The sequence below is a fragment of the Equus asinus genome, chromosome 30, assembly GCF_041296235.1.
Source record: "Equus asinus isolate D_3611 breed Donkey chromosome 30, EquAss-T2T_v2, whole genome shotgun sequence".
In the NCBI taxonomy this organism is placed as follows: domain Eukaryota; kingdom Metazoa; phylum Chordata; class Mammalia; order Perissodactyla; family Equidae; genus Equus; species Equus asinus.
In genome coordinates, this window is record NC_091819.1 from 20,353,626 (window position 1) to 20,374,928 (window position 21,303).

Consider the following 21,303-nt stretch of genomic DNA (forward strand, 5'->3'; position numbering starts at 1 on the left):
AGTTACTTCCTCGAGGTTCAAGTTCTATTCTACACTTTATCTCCGTCACCCATGACCCCTGTCACTGCCCCTCCTCTGTCCTCCAACTCCACTCCACTATTAAAGTCACGCTTCAAACTGTCATTTTCTTTTAAATTTTTAATCAGTCTATGTCAAGAAAAAACAAGATTTGATAAGCCTCCAGCTCTTGCTGCTCTGTCAGCAGAGCAATTTTATGGATCAGAGTTTTGTTTCCATTTGTCTAAAACCCAGAGGAGGGAGGGAATCAACGCCACAGATCAACATGTATTTGAAGAGACATTTGGGGACTCGGGAAATTTTTTTATCCATCATTTTCTGAGGAACACCACCCACTGGGTACCAGGAGATAGCACAGAAGGAATGCAAGACTGGCAGGCAGGAGGGGCAGCCCCAGGCCCCCAGAGCGGGAGGGGAGAGCTGCCTTGGGCCTGGGAGGCCAGCCTGTGGACTGTGCAGGACAAAAGAAAAGGAAAAAAGAAATCCAACCTCATACTTTATTTGGAGGAGGAATGTGTTTACAGAAACAATTTTTGTTTTGGAAAATAAAATATGGCTGAGTTTGGGAGTGGAAGCAACAATCATAAGAGTTAACTGGAGAGGGGCTCATGACTCGAAGATAAATCGTTAAGTGGAATCTTTTTAAGATGCCCAAACGAAACATTACCTTGGTTACTTTCTCCACCATGAGATGTATCTGAACACATTCTGACCATGTGTCAAGTCACAAGATTTATCCAACGCCACGGATCCATGGGCTAGAACATGACTACAAATACGGACAACATTTCACCAAAGGACAGCATGGAGCGCAAGAACTCTACTTTTAGAAGTTTCCAGAAAGCAGAGTCTGCCTGAGTCTTTCCTTTCTCACTGGAACCGCCACATCTGCTTTAGTTTTGCTTTGAGTAGAGCTGTCCAGATCAAGGAAGGTTGTCCAAAGGCCGCATGAGAACCCTCCCTCTGGGAGCCTGCAGGGGGCGCTCTGCCACTCTTCCAGCAGCTCCACGTGGACTTCCCATGGAGGCTGATCCATCCGAATTTGAAGTCCAGAGACAGTGGGAGGCAGATTTTAGAAGCAAATTTACATAATGTGACATGCTTTCAGAGGAGGCAGGTGGTAGTCAGAACCTAAGCCAACGGGACGTGGGATTTGATGGCATGTGCGTAGAATTGTCCTACGTTCCACAGCACGAGACACACTGAACACCTTCACCCAGGACGGCACAGGGGTCCTCCCGCATCCCTTTGTTCCCCACTGGTCTTGGGGAGTCCTCCAGTCTCATTTAGAAGCACTGCCACCGCAGTTCGTCAGCCTCGCTGTCGAGTCCGAGATGTACGATGTGAGTCACCGTCCCCATGGAGATACTTAGAAAACTTCCCCCATCCCCCTAAGTCCTGTCCTTCTGTGGCCTCACTCCAAGGTGAAAGGGTCTCATCCCCAGAGGGGCAGTAGAGTCATTGGGACTTTGCCTGGTTACGGATCTTCTTCCATTAGAGGGATCTCTGTAAGAAAGGAGATGAGATGGGTATTTCCTTAGGACACCGAAAATGATCTGGAATTATGTGCTTTCTCAAAATACCTACAGTTCCTGAAGTCAGTGAGAAGAAGGAGATGTTAAGTTCCACGTATCAGTTAATAATCAAATAAACCAACTCTGCCATACATCTATTTGCTGGAAAGTCTTATACCCAGCTCATAAAAAACAAAATAGATTTTAACCATGTGCCTTAAGGGTCATACAAGCCAAAAGGTTACCAATGCACACACAGAGAGACAGCACGGTACTGCAGGAGAGGAACTCCACCGGGAACCAGGAGCCCCCTGTTTCTGCATCATTACTGCCATTTACAGACGACACAAGCTGGAATCGGTGCTCTGGTTTTAAAGCGGTGCTGGTGCCCCCTCCCCCAGGAAATAGAGCCCTAATTAGTGTGATGCATTTTTCCTACTTTACCATGAGCTGCAATCTGCCTTTCCTTGTGACAGACACGCATACATCTTTTACTTCACGCTTGGCAAAAAATAACCTGTATGTCCCTCAAATTTCTGTGGGGCTGGGCTCTAGCACACGCATCCGGGTCTTTCTTTTAGCTGGCGTGTGTTATCCTGTTCCTAAGCATCACTTTGAGAAGCCCAGCTCATTATGAGATAAAGAAGGAAAATAGCCTGGATCGCACAGATGCTATGAAAGCCAAGGACTGCCCGCCGCAGCCTTTCCAGTCTGGACGGCTCGGTGCCCTTTTGTGCCTCCTGAAATTCCCATTAATGGGCTCACCACTTGTGAGATGATGATCATTCCTTCCCATAATTGGCCTTGCCCACGGCTTTCACATGCAGAGAGAGCAAGAAGCAATTTAAGCTGAGTGAGAGGGAAGCATTGATTTGGCTGTGTGCAGGGGCGCAGGGGGACATACACAGCAAGAGGCCGGCTTGAAGGCACTGGATGCTGAGTGTGGAGGTGTATGCAAGGGTGGCTCAGGCCCTGGGGAGATCACTCACCATCTGCAATGTCGATGCCCGGGCTGGTGGATGCCACCTCCTCTGCTGTGCTGGCAACTGTGTCTGGGTTGTCGGAAGCAGGGCGGGTGCCCCCTTGGCACATGGGAGGTGAATACAGACTCTGAAGCAGCTCAGAGGAGCCCGAGACACTGTCACAGGTTTCTGACTCCCCTGGGCCCATGTCCGTGTCCCCTGAGCCAGGGTATGCTGGGGGGCTCTGGTCGTCCTCAGGTAAGGGGCAGCCCTGGCCCACGGAGGCCAGGTACCCAGGGCCTAAGGCACTCAAGCCGCCACTCACAGCCTCGTCGTAGGACGGGAGCATGACGGGCACCCCGTCCACCACCACAAAGTCAGGGTCGCTGCTGGAACTCCTAGGAGGCCCCCTGTGCAAAGGAAAGCAGTGCCAACAGGTCAGAGTGACACCACCCCAGGCTGAGGCCACCACGGCTCCCCCGTGCAGCGCGCCTCCGGACCCTGCAAGGATGTGGTGCAGAAGCAGCAGCCTCTGGCTCGGCAACGGTGCCGTTCACCACGGCCACACTTGGAAGCAGAATTTTTCCTCTCCTCACTGCCCCGGGCCCCCTGCCTCTCCCCTCCTGCTCTTCCCTGCTGCCTCTGTGCTCCACAACTTCCTCATGCTCCCTTCCTCCCGCATTTGACCCCTGGGCTTGGCCTTATGGCCAGGAACTCATGGGCAGGGGGACCATATGGTCCCTTCCAACAGAACATTCTATGTGCCTCTGCAGCGTCCCTCAGGAAGATTCTTGAAAACGGAATAGAATTGTTAAAAGTATAGAGAACTGCGGACCCTAAGTGCCTACAAAGAAAGGTTAGACCCTGTGCCTTTTATGCTTCTGTTTTGTTTTCTGCTATAGTATAAAAATCACTAATTTTTAGTTAAGAGAGGAAAGCAACAGGAAAAAAAAAAAAAAGAAAGCTCTGAGCACCATCTCACTACCTGGTTCAAGTTACGTGGCCTCCCCTCCACCTCTCGACCCAGCATCAGTTGAACTGAAGCTGTGCCTGTGTTGCCTGGAGCAAGGGCTCTGGGGGTGGCACATACATGGTCTGTTCTCTCTGCAGACATCTCCTCACGTGGGCACGCACGCAGCTCCTGGCCTTGTCCCTTTGCATCTCGTCACCCTGCACGTTCAGCGCTGTGGATCTGAGCCCAGGCAGCGTCTGATGCCAAAGCGCAAGGTGAGCTCCATCCGATGGCCTCTATGGCCTCTTGCTGCTCGTGGCCCCCTAGACAAACCTGGAGTAGCCACTAATAAGTGGCCAGTGGAATTTGGTTTCTTTTTTCCTCTGCGGGGAACTGGTGCAGAGTGATGCAGCCAGAAGGTAAATCAGGAAGAGAGACAAGCCAGCTGGGTGGGCAGGACCTGAACCCCTGAGCGCTGGTGGCAGGGCCTCTAAAGCCCAAGGAAATGGAACATCTGGACCTGTCATTTGAGTCGGGGGCGGGAAGGATTGGGCTGCACTGTCTCTATCACTCAAGGGACAGTGTCAAGTCCACTCACTTTTGGGAGCGCCCTGCTTAGAGATTATGGCAATGGGTTCTTATTCCACCATTCTTAAGGCTACCCGTGGAGGGAGGGAGATGGCAGGGCCCACGGTCCCCGAAGGCAGGAGGCAGAAAGGTAAGAGCTTGAGTAAGGCTCCACTCCCCCAAACAGCTGCTTGTCAGTGTACCCCTGACAAGCTGAGTCCCCTTCCTTCCCGGCCTCCCCCCGATGGTCTCATGCTGCCTCCTTCTTCACGGAGGACCTCCTGCCTCCTCACTGCCTTTCCCCCAAAGTTGTCTACGCCAGGGCAGCCAGCTGCCCCTCTGTTCTCCATTTCTCACTCAACAGTGGCCCAGGCCGTGGGTCCCACGGTCCAGTAGCTCCCCCATGTCCCAGCCATGACCCTCAGCTCCCCCAGACACAGCCACCGAGCATCTCCCCAGCGCCTACTCTTGTGGGAAATGGAGAAAAAAAATCCATTCCGGGCTTGCCCTTGAGAATCTTATGTATTTGAATAGATGACACCGATTTTTCCAAAACAACTAGAGAATCATTTAAGATAAAAATACTCGAGGGATTAAAAAAAAAATCAAGTGAAAGAGTTTTGGGGAATATTTTGAAAACATCTTAATACTGGAAAGTTTCCTTCCAAGCACATGTAGAAAAATAGCTCTCTGGGCCATTTTAAAGCACTCCAGTGTGCCGCAAATCACAACCTGTGGCTTAGCCTTCTTGTTGTCATCCTCAGGCCTTCTTTAGATACCGTAATTGCACAATGCTAGAACACGGTCCTTGATGAATAAATAATGATGGTGAGGACCAAGACAGCGGATGGCAGCTTTGAGAGGAGAGAAGGTTCCGGCAACCTCAGCAAGGGCTTGGCTATGGCGCCAGGATGGCATTGACACACTCTGGGCCTGGTGAGGATGCAGGCGCCTCCCGCATGCAGCACCCTTTCGTGGCTGGGAGAGTGGGGTGCATGTCAGGTTGTGGGGCCCCCGCAGCCAGGCAGGGGAGCATGGCTAAGTGAGGTGAGGCCATCCTGGAGGGCAGGAGGTCAAGGGGAAGGTAGGTAGATTCTATCTCCAGAAACTGCCAGCTTCCTCACTCCCTGCCTGGCTGGGAGGTGGGAGAGACACAACTGGATTGTCCAGGAGGGAAGAGAGAGAAGAAGGAGTGGTTAACTCCAGGAGCCCCCTTTTACACTTAGCAACATTCTCTTTTCCAGGGGGTTCTACCCATGGCCCTGGAACGAGACTGTCCCTGTGGGCAAGAATAAACACCCTTTCTGAAGCATGAGGTCCCAAAAGGAGAAGATTCTGACATGGGCACAGGAATCCAACGGGTGCTTATGATTCTTCCTCTGTGAAAGGCGGCCGTGTCAGTGAGCCCTGGCTAGCATCCTGTGATGACCGGTGCCCTGCCCTCCTTTTCCCAATGGTCACAAACTCATCCCTTTGCTTTTCTAAACAACTTCTCCCTCCAGAAACAATGATCTACCAACAGCAGTGCCGAGTGGCTCTCCTTTGTTCCAAAGGGCGCTGGTGTAGCTTGTTCCGGACAAGCAGCCGGCGCTGGGAGGGGAAGGGCCACAGGCTGCTCTGTGTGCTCAGAGAGGTATTGGACAATCTCTTCCTTGGTGATGACGATGAGGAGGATGAAGATGCCAAGCCAAGCTTACTCGTGCAGCCGAGGAGGATGGAGAAGCGCGCTCGGCAGGTCCCACCCACACGCTCAGATCCACCTGTGAGGCGGCTTCTCCCTAGCCCTGTCCTGACTCCCCCATCCAAAATCCTCTTCTTCCTGAGGCTTCCCATCGCACACTGGGTCACACACCCTTGCTCTTTCTCCCTAATTAGCTCAGTGTATTTCTTATCCTCCCTGAGGACTGGAAGCTCCAAGGTATGTGACTGCAGGGCCACATGCATAGACGGCGGGGAGAACAACGCCCCTGGGGGCGCAGCGCACAGCGTGCAACCTGGACTCTGCTCCCCTCCCCGCATTCCCGCAATGCGTGCCCCGAGAATGGTCTATCCAGGGAAGGAGGGAGACAGGCTCACGGAGGGAGGGCAGAAAGAGGGAAATGAGGTCTGTCTCCAGCTTGGCGCTTTGGCCTCCCAGACCCTGAAACAGCCCAGCAAAGTGTTTTGAGCTCTCTCTCCCGTGCGCCCTTAGAACCTCAACTTTGCAGTCCTCAAGGGTCTGGCTCACCACCTTCTCTCTCTGCTGTTCACAGCGGCTGCATTTAGCCTGACCCGGGTGGCTGTGGGCCACCAAGGCTGCAGCACTGACCTTGGGGGAAAGTGGGCCTTGAACTTGGTCTGGAACATTCTGGCCAGGATGACGAGCAGCAGCACCAGCAGCACACTGGTGGCCGTGAACGCCACGATCTTCCATGTGGTCAGGAGGGTCTCGTGGGTGCCAGGCCACGTTTGCTCTGCCACAAGAGAGAACAAAGCAGTGCATGAGGCTCCCAGATTGAGACGGGTGCTGAGGTTCCCACGTGTCCCTGTTTGCTGGATTCATCTGGCCAATGAGCCGCTCACTGCGTGCCCCTGGCACTGACCAAGTCGGCCTGTGTTACATCCCACCAAGATCCCAGAACACTAAAAACCTGTCTCCAGCATGGGCTCCGGCAGACTGAAGACAGACCCACATGTTCACACGCCAGACTGGGGTGAGCCTGGCATGGGGCTAAATAATGTACCTGCAGCTCAGGCGGAGAGGGGTTTCCTCTCCCCTGGAGAAGTCTTGTTCTGAAATGGACCAAGAGCAGGGGGAGTGGGAAGTGGGCTAAAGCCCTGTGTGAGTGTTCTGGAATAGACCATCGGTTGGGGTGAAGAAGAGACAGAAGGACGTCTGCCAAGTAAGGGGCGGCATGGGCAGACCCTTCCAGAATAGATTCCTGTCCTTTTGACACAAGCCACCTATCTCTTAGACTTCGTCCCTGTTGCTGCCACCTTCTCCTCCCCTGCCCTCATCCTGCTCAGAAGCCGCCCCCTTAGACCCTCTCTGCCCTCCTCCAGTGCTAGCTAACGTGACCATTTTTGGACCTCCAGATGCACTGTGTCCACACACACTTCCCCCACATGCTGTGTGCAGGGAAAAGTGTGCAGCCGTCCCCACTGCTTGGCCACAGGCACACGGGGCGGGTAGGCAGGACCAGGGAGGGCAGGAGACGGTGGGTGGGTATGCGCTGGTGCCCAGGTCTCCATCACGTGGTCACTACCCTGGTGCCCTGAGACCAGTAGCGAGGCTGGTATGCTAGTAATTGGTTACTAACTACAAAGCCCTGAAGCTTGCAAGTGGCCTAGATTTTTATAAATGAGATCAGGTCTCACCCATAATAATATAGTTTGTATTCTACTACCTTAAGTAGAAGAGAAAGGTGGAGTCAGACAATGCTTGGGTCACACCCATGGGCCTGTGTCCTTTTCAGTGGAAGGGGACGGGGTTGGAAGAAGACAGTGTGCAGAGGCTGGAGCTCAATCCATGGGTGCTAGGGGGATGGGGACCCTGTTCGGAGGGTCTGCATTTTAACCCGGGAACAGACAGGTTAATGCTCCTGACCCTCTGAACAGGGCCTGGAATCATCAGCCACGTGCATCCACAAAGATGAGATCCTAACACTGTGTGTGGGGGAGGAGGGATGGAGCCCAGGACACAGCCAGCGGCCACTGTGTGCCCTCCGAGCCTGGCCCGTGCGGGGAGGGCAAGGTGCTCGATGCGCTCACCTGACTTGATGCAGTAGACCTGATAGGAAGGAAACCACTCCCCGTACTGGCAGGTGATGTACTTGTAGTCACTGGTGAGGCTGTAGCCGGGGTCGCAGTAGAACTCCACCACGGTTCCATGGTTGTAGCGATCACAAGGCCGCGGGTGGCAGATGAAATCGCCGTGGCTCACCATCGGAGGCAGCGGGCACACTTGGGCAGTGGGGAGAATAAGAGTTTCAGAATCATATGCTTACCCTGTGCGAAGCTCCCGGCACAGAAATCGGGCTGGGAGAACACATTACTTAGAGGTGTGCGTCCACGTTAATCGCCAGCCTCGTGAGTTGTCCCCGAGACGGCCTTTCTGTGTTTCTGTGAGAGGTCAAACGGAAGCCGGCTGTAATACTCTGAGCACGTGCTGCTACCACGTGGCATTGTAAAGGACATCATAAAAGAGAGGCTCCTTTTACGCTGCAAAGAGCATGCCTATTTAACAGACGGTATTCAGCTACTCTATTAATAACGCATGCTATTATGTGCCAGGCAACCTAGTAAATAAAATTAAGATATTTATGGACAAAATCTTTACTGAAAAGAACAGCTATCCCAAGTCTGTAGTAATCCGGGACTGGCCAAATCCTTGGGTGTCCCTACCCTGATCCCTGATGGGGTTTGGCCATTGACAGAGATGCAGAACTTCTGCTGGCTCTGTGTGCAGGCCCAGGCCATAGCCTCCCGCTCCTGGGGACCCCGATCAGTGGGGAGTGGGCAGCGGGTGCAAGGAGGAGCCCTGGATCCTACGCTTGGTTCTGCCCCCAACACTCTGTGACCTCATGCAGGTCACTTAACCAATTTAATCCTTGATTTTCTTCTCTGTAAAATGGAAGCTTATTTTTTTCTTTTCTTTTTTTTTGGTGAGGAAGATCAGCCCCGAGCCAACATCTGTGCCAATCTTCCTCTACCTTGTATGTGAGTCGCTGCCACAGCATGGCTGACCAGTGGTGTAAGTCCACGCCGGGGATTTGAAGCCATGAACCCGGGCTGCCAAAGCAGAGTGCGCTGAACCCAACCACTACTCCACGGGGCAGGCCCTGGAAGCTTACTCCACCCTCAAGGATATTTTATGGTTTTTCTGACCCTAATATTCTATGATTTTAGGGGAAGAAAAAGGTTGTTTTCAGATTCCTTTCTTGAGCCTGCACCCTGGGTCATAAGGTAAGAGCAGTTCCATCTCTGTGTCCAGAAAGACAGCCCTGGAAATTGGGGCTTGTCCATCTCATGCCACAAAGAGCTCTATTTCCTGGAGGACTCAGGACTGCCACTGCCACTGAAGCATTCTTCAAGAAACGATCAAAGCACAAACTCTACCGAGGCCAGCTCAACCCCACATCTGTGGAAACCACGAAGAACTCCAACCAAAACGAAGAGTTAACTTTTGAGCTCCTCCCCAGGGGTACCCAAAACCCCGGCCCATGGAGAAACACAGGCACCCTCACAGCTCACTCACAACGACCACTGGAAGGCCACAGAAAGCGTGTCAGGAGTACTGGCTGGCAGCAATGTGTGCCCACTGAGGCCGGATAGCCACATGGGTCCCCCCGCTGAGCGGGACCACCCAAGGGAGGCTCTTCACAGACACTCTCTCTAATCCTACAAGTGACACGGCAGTGAAGATCCTGTCAGCTCTTTTCAGAGATGGGGAAACAGAAGCTCAGAGAATTCAAGTTCTCTTCTCTAGAGGAGAAGGTGGGAGCTCAGGCTTGCCCCAGGCAGGCCTGGGTGTGAGTTCTGGCTCAACTCCTCACCAGCTGAGTGACCCTGAACATGAGGCTTCTCACCTCTGAGCTTCAGTGTCCTCATGTGTCAAACGGGAGTTGCTGGGGGTTGGGCCGAAGGAAGCTGGCAGGGGCTCAGTTCAGAGCTGCCATCAGCTAAGCGGGCAGCCAGGGACAGCCGGGACCTGAGTAGCTAAAGAGAGGGACCTTAATGTGATTGCTTACAGGGGTGATGGAACAGCTGATGGGGGCAATGAGGCCCCCTGATTAGCAGTGGCAGGAAGCCCCTATCACCCTTGGACAAGCAGGATGGAGGAGTCCCAGTTGCTGGGATCCCAGCAGAAGCTGGAACCACACAGCTGACTCCTGTGGGGGCTGGAGCCCAAGGAAACTCAGACACTGCCGGAGACGCCCCAGAGCAGAGAGGCTCAGGGCGAAATGCCCCAGTTTCTCCACCTGTCCACCTCCAGGCTCCCTCTGGACGAAGCCAGAGGAGAGCCAGCCAGCCAGGGGACGTGGGGAATGTGGCCTGCAGTGGGCAGCACAGGGGAAGTTCCAGGAAGGGGTCTGAGGCCCACAGGCCCAGTGTGTGCTCCAGGAAGGGTGGCTGTCAGGTGACTGCGTTCGGGTCCCCTGGCAGGGAACACTGGCAGAGTCAGGACTGGAGCTCTTTTAAGGCTGAGGCACTTTCTGCCACCCCAGGGCATCTCCCATCCTGGCAGACGCCCTCCACAGAGCCGCCCAGGGCCATGGTGTCCTAGCACCTGATGCATTTCCAGTTCCACCAACTGGGGCTCTGGTCAAATCTGCTACTTCCGGGGTGTTCTGTGAGCATTTCCAGTAGGTGAGCAAGGTGGCAGGAGAAGAGAGGGAAGGGAGGAAGGCTGGCGAGGAGGAGAGAGAGAGAAAAAGGCACTGGCAACATTCAGCTGGTCCTGGGCCTCACCAGGGAGGTGATGTTGCTTCCTACCTCCCCAGAGGCTCCTTTCTCTCGGAAGAACAGAGGGAAGGGAGAGTGTCTGGTGCTCCAGCACCCGCCTGCCCAGGAAAGGGAGCCACCAGGCTCTCAGGAGCAGAGTGAAGGTGGATGCAGAGTGGGGACAATTGTCTGCTGTATGGCCAGCCGAACAGTGACATCTGCCACCCCAGTGGCCTCCAGGGCTGCCAGCTCATGTGGCTTGGGGATGGGTGTGTGTGTGGGGGGGGGGGGGTGTCCCTCTCCTCTGTACCTCCCGTGGTGCTGCCCCAGAGCTCACAGGAGGCCGGACCTTCCCTGGGAGAGGAGGCCTTTTCCGCGGCCAAGGTCATAGAGAGCAGGGGGCTCTCCTTCTAGCAGGCCCTCCCAACAAGTCCCCAGGGTCCCTGTAGGATCAGAAAATCACCAGAACGTTTGCAAGGCCCAGAAAACATCATGAGAGGTCTGAAGAGGCCCTGTAAATAAATGCAAGTTTGCTATCAGCAGCAACTTCCCTCACTTGGCCTGGAGGATGAAGGACTGTTCAAATCATGGCATCAACCCCGAGGCAAATGGTCCAGGATGTGCTGAAGAATGACTGGACCGTGCGGACCAATCATTTAACAGGGGAGAGGGAGCTGGCACTGCGTGTGCACACAGGCCCGGGCTGCGGGTCCCCAAACGTATGTGCCAATCCCAGCTCTAAACTGATGAGCCATGGGGTGTTCACAGCTTGTTTAACTTCTTGGGGTTGTGGCGTCCCCATCCGTGTAAGGAGAGAAACAATTCCTAGGGTCATTTTGAGGATTAGAAGGTGGATGTAAAGTACGTACCACAACCGTCCGGAACACAGCAGGCACTTAATAAATAACAGTAGTTAGGGTCACTGGTGCCCACACTTGAAGGAGTTCCCGTGCGGGGGCTCCGCCAGCGCCTCCTGCCATGACAATACCTGGGCTGCGCCAGGCCTGCCCCACACATCCCGAAAGAGGATCTGGATGCCTCTCCTCCATACGTTTTCTCGGAGGCCAGATAAAAACCACTCATCGTAGACCTTTAATTCGGAGACTGTCATAATTGGCTGCTAAAGGAGATGCCTTTTCCCCCTAAGTGGAAACATTTGTCTTCACACCTTTCAGGGTATCTAGTGATTGCACCTGGCCAACCATTAGCTTGGCTGCAAGGAAACCCCTGTGCGTCCCAGTCGAGGCAGGGATAGGAGTGGTCTTTAACTTGGAAGGAAGCCACAAGTGTTGTTAATTATAAACCAGGGAAGCTTACTTAAAAATAACAATAGGAGAGCCAGCCCTGATGGCTTAGCAGTTAAAGTCCCATGTGCTCTGCTTCGGTGACCCAGGTTCAGTTCCCGGGTGTGGAATCAACCACTCAACTGTCAGTAGCCATGCTGTGGTGGTGGCTCACATAGAAGGACCAGAAGAACTTACAACTATACACAACTATCTACTGGGGCTTCTGGAGGGGAAGAAAAAACGAAGGAAGATTGGCACAGATGTTAGTGTAGGGCAAATCTTCCTCTGCAAAAAAAAAAAGAAAGAAAGAAAGAAAGAAATGATTGTTTATTAAAAAAAAAAATAAGGAGTGCCCAAGGCTCAGAGGACTTCCGGCTCTCACCACAGCCTCTCACTGTGGGTTAAACTGAGTTCCGCTCTCTCTCTCCTTTCTGTGCCTTCCCTGAGAAGCAGACAGGTCTACACAGACAGGATGACATGCTCCAACATACAGAGGCCTCTTGCCCGTAGCAGACAGCCACTTAATGACGGCCATGAGGCTAGCGTTGGAAGTAACCTATGGGTTCCTCCAACTTCCGGTTGGTCAGAGTTAATTGCTTAGAACTGTCTTAGGGTCAGCGGGTGACTCAGCTCCCAGCAGTTGCTAGTTCTCAGCAAAATAATACCCGTGACAACCCGTGGGTGGCACGAATAGATTCTTCTGCAACTCTATTTTTTTAAACGTTTCTCACAACTTAGAAATTATTAGCAACAGTTGTGGGTTTTGTGAGGCATGGAGTCTGGACACTGGATGGTTATGGGCAGAATCCATGTGACGCTCTGCAGAGACTCAGCCAGAAACGGATCCTAATCCCTGTCCACCTCTGCTCCTCGCTTCGTGACAGAGGGGTATGGCTCCTTCCCGATTAGCAGGAAAACTCCTACCCAACCAAACAGCCGCAGAGTATAGTTTTCTCCATCTGTAGTGTCTCTTGGGCTAGACTAGGGGGAGGGCAGAGGCGGGGGAACCTCAGTCCGCCCTGGGCTGGCCTGAGCTGGGGCTGGAAATGCCAGGTGACTGTGGTTTCCCCAAATAAGCCTTCCCTCCTGTCCAGCCTCCTCTCCTCTTGGGCCGCCCCTGCCTCTCCTGCTGAGCATCCTTCCTCACCCCGCTTCTGGCTCTTTCCACCGATTCACATTTCATTCCAGCATGAACACCAACTTCACAGCAAGCTCTCCCACACGACCTGGGCGTGACCTTGGCATTCCTGGGCAGTCTGGACGTTTTCTATGCCTTGTACTTGCACAAAGCCATAAACTCTTTGAAAGTAGGGGCTGTGTCTTTTAAATTTGTATAACTCCTATGGCAGCCAGCACTACTCTTGACAAACGTTTGTTATGTGAGTGAATGAAAACTTCAAAGTCTGCACAATAAACCAGAGGACCCCCCCACCCCACCCCACCCCCGCAACCCCTCCCCCAGGGGCAACGAGCTGCAATTTTCAAGCAGCTTCTGGTCCCATTCTTTAACGGGAGAAGGAAAAGTCGAGACGCGATAATAGCTTTATGAAAGCTTCTTCACCACATGAGCACAACACAAAGATTTGCGTGCATTTATGGATGTCCTAGGGAAGGGAGACGGGGCTTTGCCAGCCCCACCCGTGAGACGGACACTGAAATAAAGAGGTCAACGTTCCTGGCACGTTCACAGTTGGCTTCTTCCCAGGATGCACCCAGGGGTGTGCAGATCCCAGTGCCACGGGGAACCTGATACAAACGACATGTTAAATTCAAACATCCTTCATTGCACGCGGACGACACTTAGAGATGTGGTGGCGCCAGTTCAGGAAAAGGTTAAGTGTCGGGTGAGGAGGGGATTCAACACGATGTAAAAATAAAACAGGAGCCACCAATCTGAGGTGCGGAAAATAAAAAGCAGGGGAAAGATGCTCAGGTCTTCCTCTGGAAAACAGTGTAAAAATGGAAACATAAGAAGATTCTATTCCTCTCGATTGGAAAAACTCATAAAGGCTTTTCCAGGGGCTATTGACGTTTCACAGATCCGGACCAGTGATGGCTGTGGACAGCAGCCTCCTGGGCGGGCCTCGGCCGACCTCCGACTTAGGGACAAGGGCTGGCCCAGCTGTTCCGTGCTGGACCGCTGCTCACACAACTCCGATTGTGAAGCGACTGCCATCGTGGATAAAATACAGGGGTACCTTCCTGAGCCCCGGAAACTTGTTCTTTAGTCTTCCTGAGGGAAGACCGCCCCACCATCTCCCTTTTCCAAGGGCAGCCCACAGAGGTGGGGGCAATCAGACTCCTTTCTTAATATCATGCAGCATCTCAAGGAACCCAGGAGAAGCGAGGGTGAGGTGTGAGGCCGCAGCGCCTCTCGCCAGGGCTGCAGTGGAGATCTGGGCAGGCAGCAGTTCCCTGTGTGGACTGTTCAGTGCACCATGGGGTTTAACATCTCCAGCCTGCCCAGGAAATACTGGCAGCACCTCCCAGTCATCGGAACAACCCCAAACGCTCCCAGATGTTCCTAATGCCCCTAGAATCACTCCGTGGAACCTCTCCGTGCGCCTCACCTTCAGCTCTGGCCCCAGGCCAGGCCCCGCCCACCCAGCTGGCAGGATGCCCAGCGGAGACTGCAGAGGCACATGGGGCAGGGTTTGAGCCCAGCTCTGCCCTCACTGGCCAGTTAGCTCCCCTTGTCCCTCAGCCTCCTCATCTGTCAAATGGGGACAATAATACCCACCAGCTAGAGCTGTTGTGAGGATTGCCTGAGCCAAGGGTACCAAGTCGGGGGCTTGCTAAGGCGGATGATACCAGGTACTACTATTGCCTGCTTTGTTTTCCAGGGTGGGGGGACCCACGCGCCCCATCCTCACCCACAGGTGAAGGTGCTCTGGGGAGTGAGGGGAGGGGAAAGGGTTTGCCCAGTGCCTGGGATCCCCGAATTCCTCTCGGTCCACCTCCGGCCTGGGCAAGGTGTCCACCCTGCGGAGTCCTGCTCATGAAGGATGTGCCCCAAGGAGGATTTCCTCCCTGTCCCCCAGCAAGAACGTGGTCCAGTTGGGTGTGAGAGATGAGAGAGTGTCCCTCTGGCCAGATGTCCCCTGTGAGGGGCAGCCCAGCTGATGGCTCATTACTGGAGCACACCGGTTCTGTGGTCATTCCTCCACGGGGACACCAAAGGACCTTCTCTGGACATGGCTGCTGCCTCGCTTTCAGGAGGCCTGTGATGCTCACACGCCTAATGGGCCTCCCACCTCACCCTCTGCAATCCTGGCTGGCTTCTTCTGGGAGGTGGACCACACCATCCTCTCCACAGATGGAGCTTCCCCAAGACTCAGTCAACTGCCTCCTTCTGTCCTAACAGGGACACAGAGATGCTTTCTCCCACCCAAGTCACCACTTCCATCTCTCCAGCCTGTGATCATTTCTGCAGGTGACTCCTGGCCTCTTCCAGTGAGTTCTGTTCATGACATGGGAGACGGATGGCTTGGAGGGCCCCAGGGGCAGGCAGCAAGTGCCACCTTGTGTTTGGGGGGTGTTGGAAGCAGAAGCCCATGCTGTCCCCACCACCAGGGTGTGGTTGGAGCATTTTCACTTGCTTACAGGCAAATACGTCTCACACGGCTTCCTGCCTGTCCTTCCATCCACCAGGCCCCCAGGCCACCATCTGAGCTCAGGGAAGGTCAACTAATCCTATTGCTGAAGTGAAATGAAGCTGGAAAGAAAGCCTGATGCATTTCTAAGGGGAAAAAAAAGATCCTTTGACCATCTCTTCCTGTTTTGAGTTATCAGCCCTACGGCACCTGCTTTGGCATGGAGAAGGGAACCGATTAGACTGGGATGGCTGTGTTTAGACCCTCTGAAAGAAGAGCCTCTTGTCTGGTATACTGATCTTACTCCTTCACTCATTTCTTAAATGGTTTATTTAACAAATATTTTTTGGACAATCACTGAAGCTAGATACTACATTGTCTCTATCCTCACAGGGCTTACTAAATACAGATAATAAATAAGCAACAAATGAGTATTTAGATGGCTGAATAAGCCTTTTCCTGTATCTGCTGAAGAAAATATCAGTATCTCACTCTTACACACACAAGAGGTGGGATAGAGCGACCGGGCACCCCGCCTCCCAGGGGGGCATGGAAGGCACCTGGGACCAAAAGGAGCCTGATGTTCTTGTATTTTATGCACTATAAGACCCAAAATGTATCCTGGAATTGGCAGGGGCAGAGGTAACCAGAGGTGGAAGGGCTTACAAATGCAAGGCCAGGCCACCGTGCTTCTCCTGCAATGGAGATGGGCCAGAGAACAGGTGCCGTGTGCACCTGGAGAAACTGAGGATTCCCCAGACACAAGAGGAGGCCAGGAAAGGTAAGAGGTGGGCCTTGAATGGGACAAGTATGAGGGGTGAAAGGTGCCAGTACAGGTAGGGAGGAAAGGACAAGAAGAGAAAAGGAACAGGGAGAGAGAGCTTTGGGGTGGAAGAGACTCCATCACGAGAGGACAGGACCTTGGGGGATGTCCTTGAGGTCTTGGCCCCTCATGTGGATAATGCAGGGTTCCTGTGATGGTTAATTTTATGCGTCAACTGGACTGGGCTAAGGAATGCCCAGATAGCTGGTAAGACAGTCTTTTTGGGTGGGTCTGTGAGGATGTTTCTGGAAGAGATTAGCATTTGAATCAGTAGACTGAGTAAAGATGGCCCTCACCGATGCATGTGGACATCGTTCAACCTGTTGAGGACCTAAATAGAATAAAAAGGCAGAGGAAGGGTGAATTTGCTCTCTGCTTGAGCTGGGATGTCCATCTTCTCCTGCCTTGAGCCCTGGCCCTCCTGGTTCTCAGGCCCTCAGACTCGGACTGAATTACCCCACTGGCTTTCCTAGGTCTTCAGCTTGCAGATAGTATCTTGTGGGACCTCTTGGCCTCATAGTCACATGAGCCAATTCCTATAACAAACCTCCTCTTTTATAACACCTATCTCTCCATCTATAGATGGTTCTATTGGTTCTGTTTCTCTGGAGAACTCGGAATAACACAGTCTTCCCCTGAGTCTCCAGCCCCACCCTGATGCTACAGATCAGATTCTACGGCTGGAACTGGAGGTAGAAACTGCTCAAGCCTCGCTGGAGGTTCGGGGTTGTTTCCTGACAGAGGGTGGAAAGGAGCTGCTCTCACTCTCCGCTCCCCCAAATCATAGGCATAGCCAGGCACCAGAAGCACCTTCAACATGGATTATGAGTAATCAGAGAGAGCTGGGAGAAATTACCCACTGGCTAAGCAATCGACTGATTTCAAGATCAGGAACTGTTTGTGTTACATCTGATCACAAGTTCTCTTTGCCACGAATGGAGACCACCAGGAGGCAGAGAAGAAATGTAACACTGTTGGGTGTACATGTGTAAGAATCAACTTTAGATGAGCTGTTCAAGGAAGGCCCCTAGGGAGGTGGCATTTAAACTGAAACCTACAGCAGAACCATTCACAGCAGGTCCGTAGACCAGCACTGGTGCGCCAACGGTTTGCTACGAATCCATACAAAATAAATAGAGAAATCAAGAGTAGCCGTTCAGAAATTTTTGTAGCAATGTGGCTTTGTCACAACATCAAAGAGTGTTTTTGATTCCTATTTATCGAAATGCAGTTTTACTACTGTTGAATCTAATAACTAAAAGTGGGACTTGTATTGTGTCTTTGTCTTTTTGTTTTATTTTTTCTATAACCCATCTTTATCGAACATTATACAGTTATTAGTTTGTAATATATTGGAAAACAAAAACAAAACCACTGGTTCTTTCACTAAAGATAAATGAGAAGCACTGATATTTCTCATAAATCAATACATGGTGCATAAAGACTAGGAAGGAGCCGGTCAAGGGAAGTGTTGGGAAGAACATCCCAGGCAGAGGGACGACACGTGTGAAGGCAAGTTTGAGGCATGAAGAGAGGCTGGGATGGCGGCCAAAGAGAGGGGAGATGGTGGATAGGTAGCTGGGACAGTGTGCTGGTAGCTCCATGGGCCCCATGGCAAGAAGTTGGGATTTATCATAAGTGTAAGGGACACTGTGAAGAGCAGGCATAGACATATTTTTAAAAGACAGCTCTAGCTGTGGTGTGGAGAACAGACTATTGGGGAGCAGGATGGAAGTGGTGAGGCTGTTAGGAGGCTGCTGCCACAACCAGGTGAGAGAGAAAGGTGGCTTGGACCAGAAGAGTGGCAGCCAACATCATGAGAAATAGAGTGATGGGACATATTTTAGAATTTTCTAATTCTGTTTCTACAATAGGATTTGTTGATGGATAGAATTTGGGGTCCAAGAGAAGAATCAAGGCTGACCCCAAGATTTCTGACATTAGCACCTGGGTATATGGAGGTGCCATTCACCACATAAGGTTTTGTTTTGTTTGTTCGTGCAAAGGGAGTGGCACTAAGAGTTTGGCTTTGCATTGGTTATGTTGGAGCTACCAGTGAGAGAGTCATCCAAGGGTCAATCAGGCAGCTGGAGAAAGTTCTAACTGGGGTGAGTTAGAACTCAGGAGTCATGAGCATGGAGATAATACTTAAAACCACGAGACTGGATGAATCCACCTAAGGAGAGAGGGTAGAGAAAAAAAGAGGAGGGGTCCCCATCCAAACGCCGGAAATCAGTTAGGGGCAAAAGAGACCGGGATGCATCACTGAGGCTGAGAGAGGAAACTGCTTTGAGGAGGAGGGAGTGGTACCTAGAAGGCTGAGAAAGATGGGAACAGAAGAGTGGCCCTTGGATTCGGCCACATGGAAGTCACCGGTGACCTTGACGAAAGTAATTTCCATAGTGTGGTGGGTGGAAGGCATTTGGGAGTGAGTTGAGTGAACGGGGTGGGAACTGTAGAGGACTCATTAGAGAAGTCTGCTGAAGGGAACCAGTGAATGGGGCCACTGGAGGGCCGGGGGGATCCTGCCCACCCTGCAGGAGCTCTAGACCTTGTTTACAAGTTATACCATCATGCGTCGCTTAACGACGGGGATATGTTCTGATAAATGTGTCGTCAGATGATATCGTCCTTGTGAGAACATCATAGAGTGCACTTACACAAACCTAGATGGTATAGCCTCCTGCACACCTAGGCGCTATGGTAGTAATCTCATGGGACCACCATCATATACGCAGTCCATCCTTGACTGAAAGGTCCTTATGCGGCGCACAACTGTATATGGGAGCTGTCCAACATGGAGGACAAGACTGGTGATGCAGGGTGGGAGGAGGAACAGAAGGAGGGAAGTCATCAAGAAAGTGAAAGGAGATGTGATCATATGCACACAAGCGGACAGACTGGCCTTTGATGGGAGCAGGAGTGAGCCGGAGGGAAGAAGAGCAGGACACAGGTACGAGTGGACCTGAAGCCAAGGCGGTGGAGAGATGGGCAAGTTGCCGTCTGAAGGCTCCCACTTTCTGAATGAACTTGAGGTGAGGCCATTGCTTGGCAGTGGCCGTGGGAGAGGGGGCAGCTTAGAGTTGAAAACTGTATATCACTTTTCACAGTCCTTAACCCAATTATATAGTTCACTATGTGCAAAAGGGGAAAATGAGGTTTAAAAATAGTCTATGTGCCTCGTGACTATTCACACAAATTATCTTAGGGGGACACAAGAATCTAGAACATAATAACCTATAGCATCTAATTTTTTTTTTACTCCTCCTGAGCCATGAGCCTAGGTGCTCTGATCGGATATTTTCATTCTGACTCTTTCAAAGGTTTACGCAGCCCCCAGGATGTTCCTCAAGTAGGGCTACCCCACGGGGCTGGTGGTGGAGACTGTGGGCTGCTCACCACCATCCTGTTCCCATCTTCTTCCTAGCACCGAGCTGTCTGCATTGTCCCTCTAAGTTCTAGTCAATGGAATGTCAACAGAAGTGATAAATACTACTTCTAGGCCTGATCCATGAAACTCTTCCAAGCTTCTGGCTCACTAGAATGGAGATGACCCCCCAAGGGGACCTTAGAAGCTGCATCTTGAAGACAGCAGAGCCTCTACTGGCCCCTGAACGACTGGGTGGAGAAGAGACCCTGGCTGACCCACATTCACTAATATCGCTGTGTGAAAATAAACTCTTATTTTGTCTGAGCCGTGATACATTTTTGGGAACCTTCTTAGAGCAGTGTTCTACCATTAACTGTGAGGAACAGCAAAGCACTCCCTCTCCTGCTGTTTGCTGCTATGATGACCAGCACCCCCCTCCCTGCCATATAATGCTGCAGTTGAAGAGTGACTTAATGTCTTAAGTCAGTGGTCCCTCAACCTTGCCTGCACATTAGCATCACCTGGGGAGCTTTGCCTAATTGGTCTGGGTGGCTCCTCGGCTGGGCAGGTCTTCAAAGCCCCCCAGCTGGGGAGTCAGAGTTGCGAGCGCTGCCTCAGGCCGTTGCAATAAAGAGCTGGAAAAAATGAAACCCTCTCCATTCTCCCTCCACCTGCTGGGATGCATGGCTTACAAAATTCAGTGGAGTCAGTGTGAGAATTAAACGGCCATGGTATCTGGTCTGGGTCTTCACCTTCTACCAGACCCTTGTTTTGACCCCATGGATCATCGGTTTTGGGATCAGCGGGGAGCTTGTTAGAAATGCATAGTCTCAAAGCACACCCCAGACCTACTGAACCAGCAGCTTCATTTTAGCAAGATTCCCAGGTGATTCATATGCACAGGACAGTTTGGGAAATGCTGCCCCAGACCATGAGAAAAGCTTGCAGCTGAGCTCAGTGGTGATGGGGAGGGAAAGCTCTCTCTTAATGCCAGAATCTGGACCTCAGCTGGCCTGCAGGAGCCTGGAGAAGCCAGGATTCTGAGTATGGAGTACGAGGGCATCATCCCAACAGAGCCCAGCATGTAGTCTGAGCCGTCCTCATAGGAACCAGGAGCACAGCCGCTGCTCTCTACATGGACAGAACCACCCAAACCTCTGCCTTCAGGAGTTCTGCTGGCTCCTAATAATCAAAACTGCCATTGTGCCAGCTGTCACCAGTCCAGTCTAAGTTTGGGTAACGATTCCAGGAAGCTGAATGGAACCCTCCAGTTCAAAGTTATAGCCGTTTCCAAGACTACGTCCGAAACTTTGCTCTTAGCTCAGGGAAAATCAATAAACATTATACAGCATATTACATTTTCCACTTATTCTGCTGTAACAACACGGAAGGTCAATAAACGTGTCCACCCAAGGAAGCAAACGATGACGAGGCTGGGGCTTTGTTTATTCCTGGCTGGCTGGAGCCCAGTGTTTACTGGCTCAGAGATGTGCTGACAGATCAAATTTAAGATTGATATTACCCAGCAGCCCCGAGGGAGGGACTCTAATCTGCCTTCCACCTCGGAGTCACCGCATGAGGGTGTCCCTGAAGATATACAGAAGGCATCTGATGACAACTGTGCAACTTGAGCGCCAAAAAAGAAAAGTATGGCTTCACATAAAAAATCTGAAGCGAGCCTGGTTCGAGAGACACGATGAAGCCAGGGAGGAGCGGGGGGGGGGGGGGGGGGGGGGGGAGCACAGGTGAAGCCGTGATTTACCCCCACTGCATTTTACAGCAAGGAAAGGCTGTG

General features: G+C 52.2%; 1 protein-coding gene across 5 annotated transcripts in view; it reads right to left on the reverse strand.

Moving 5' to 3' along the window:
• Positions 1-501: 501 nt before the first annotated feature.
• SUSD4 (sushi domain containing 4) overlaps positions 502-21,303 on the reverse strand; it is a 123,687-nt gene continuing 102,885 nt past the window's right edge. For all 5 annotated transcript variants that reach the window (XM_070501440.1, XM_044762982.2, XM_070501442.1 and 2 more), the window contains 4 exons: positions 7,764-7,955; positions 6,322-6,466; positions 2,522-2,904; positions 502-1,524 (listed from right to left, as the gene is read on the reverse strand). In XM_070501440.1, coding sequence (XP_070357541.1) covers positions 1,496-1,524; positions 2,522-2,904; positions 6,322-6,466; positions 7,764-7,955 — 749 coding nt within the window. In that variant the 3' untranslated portion in view covers positions 502-1,495. The remainder of the gene's footprint in view (positions 1,525-2,521; positions 2,905-6,321; positions 6,467-7,763; positions 7,956-21,303) is intronic.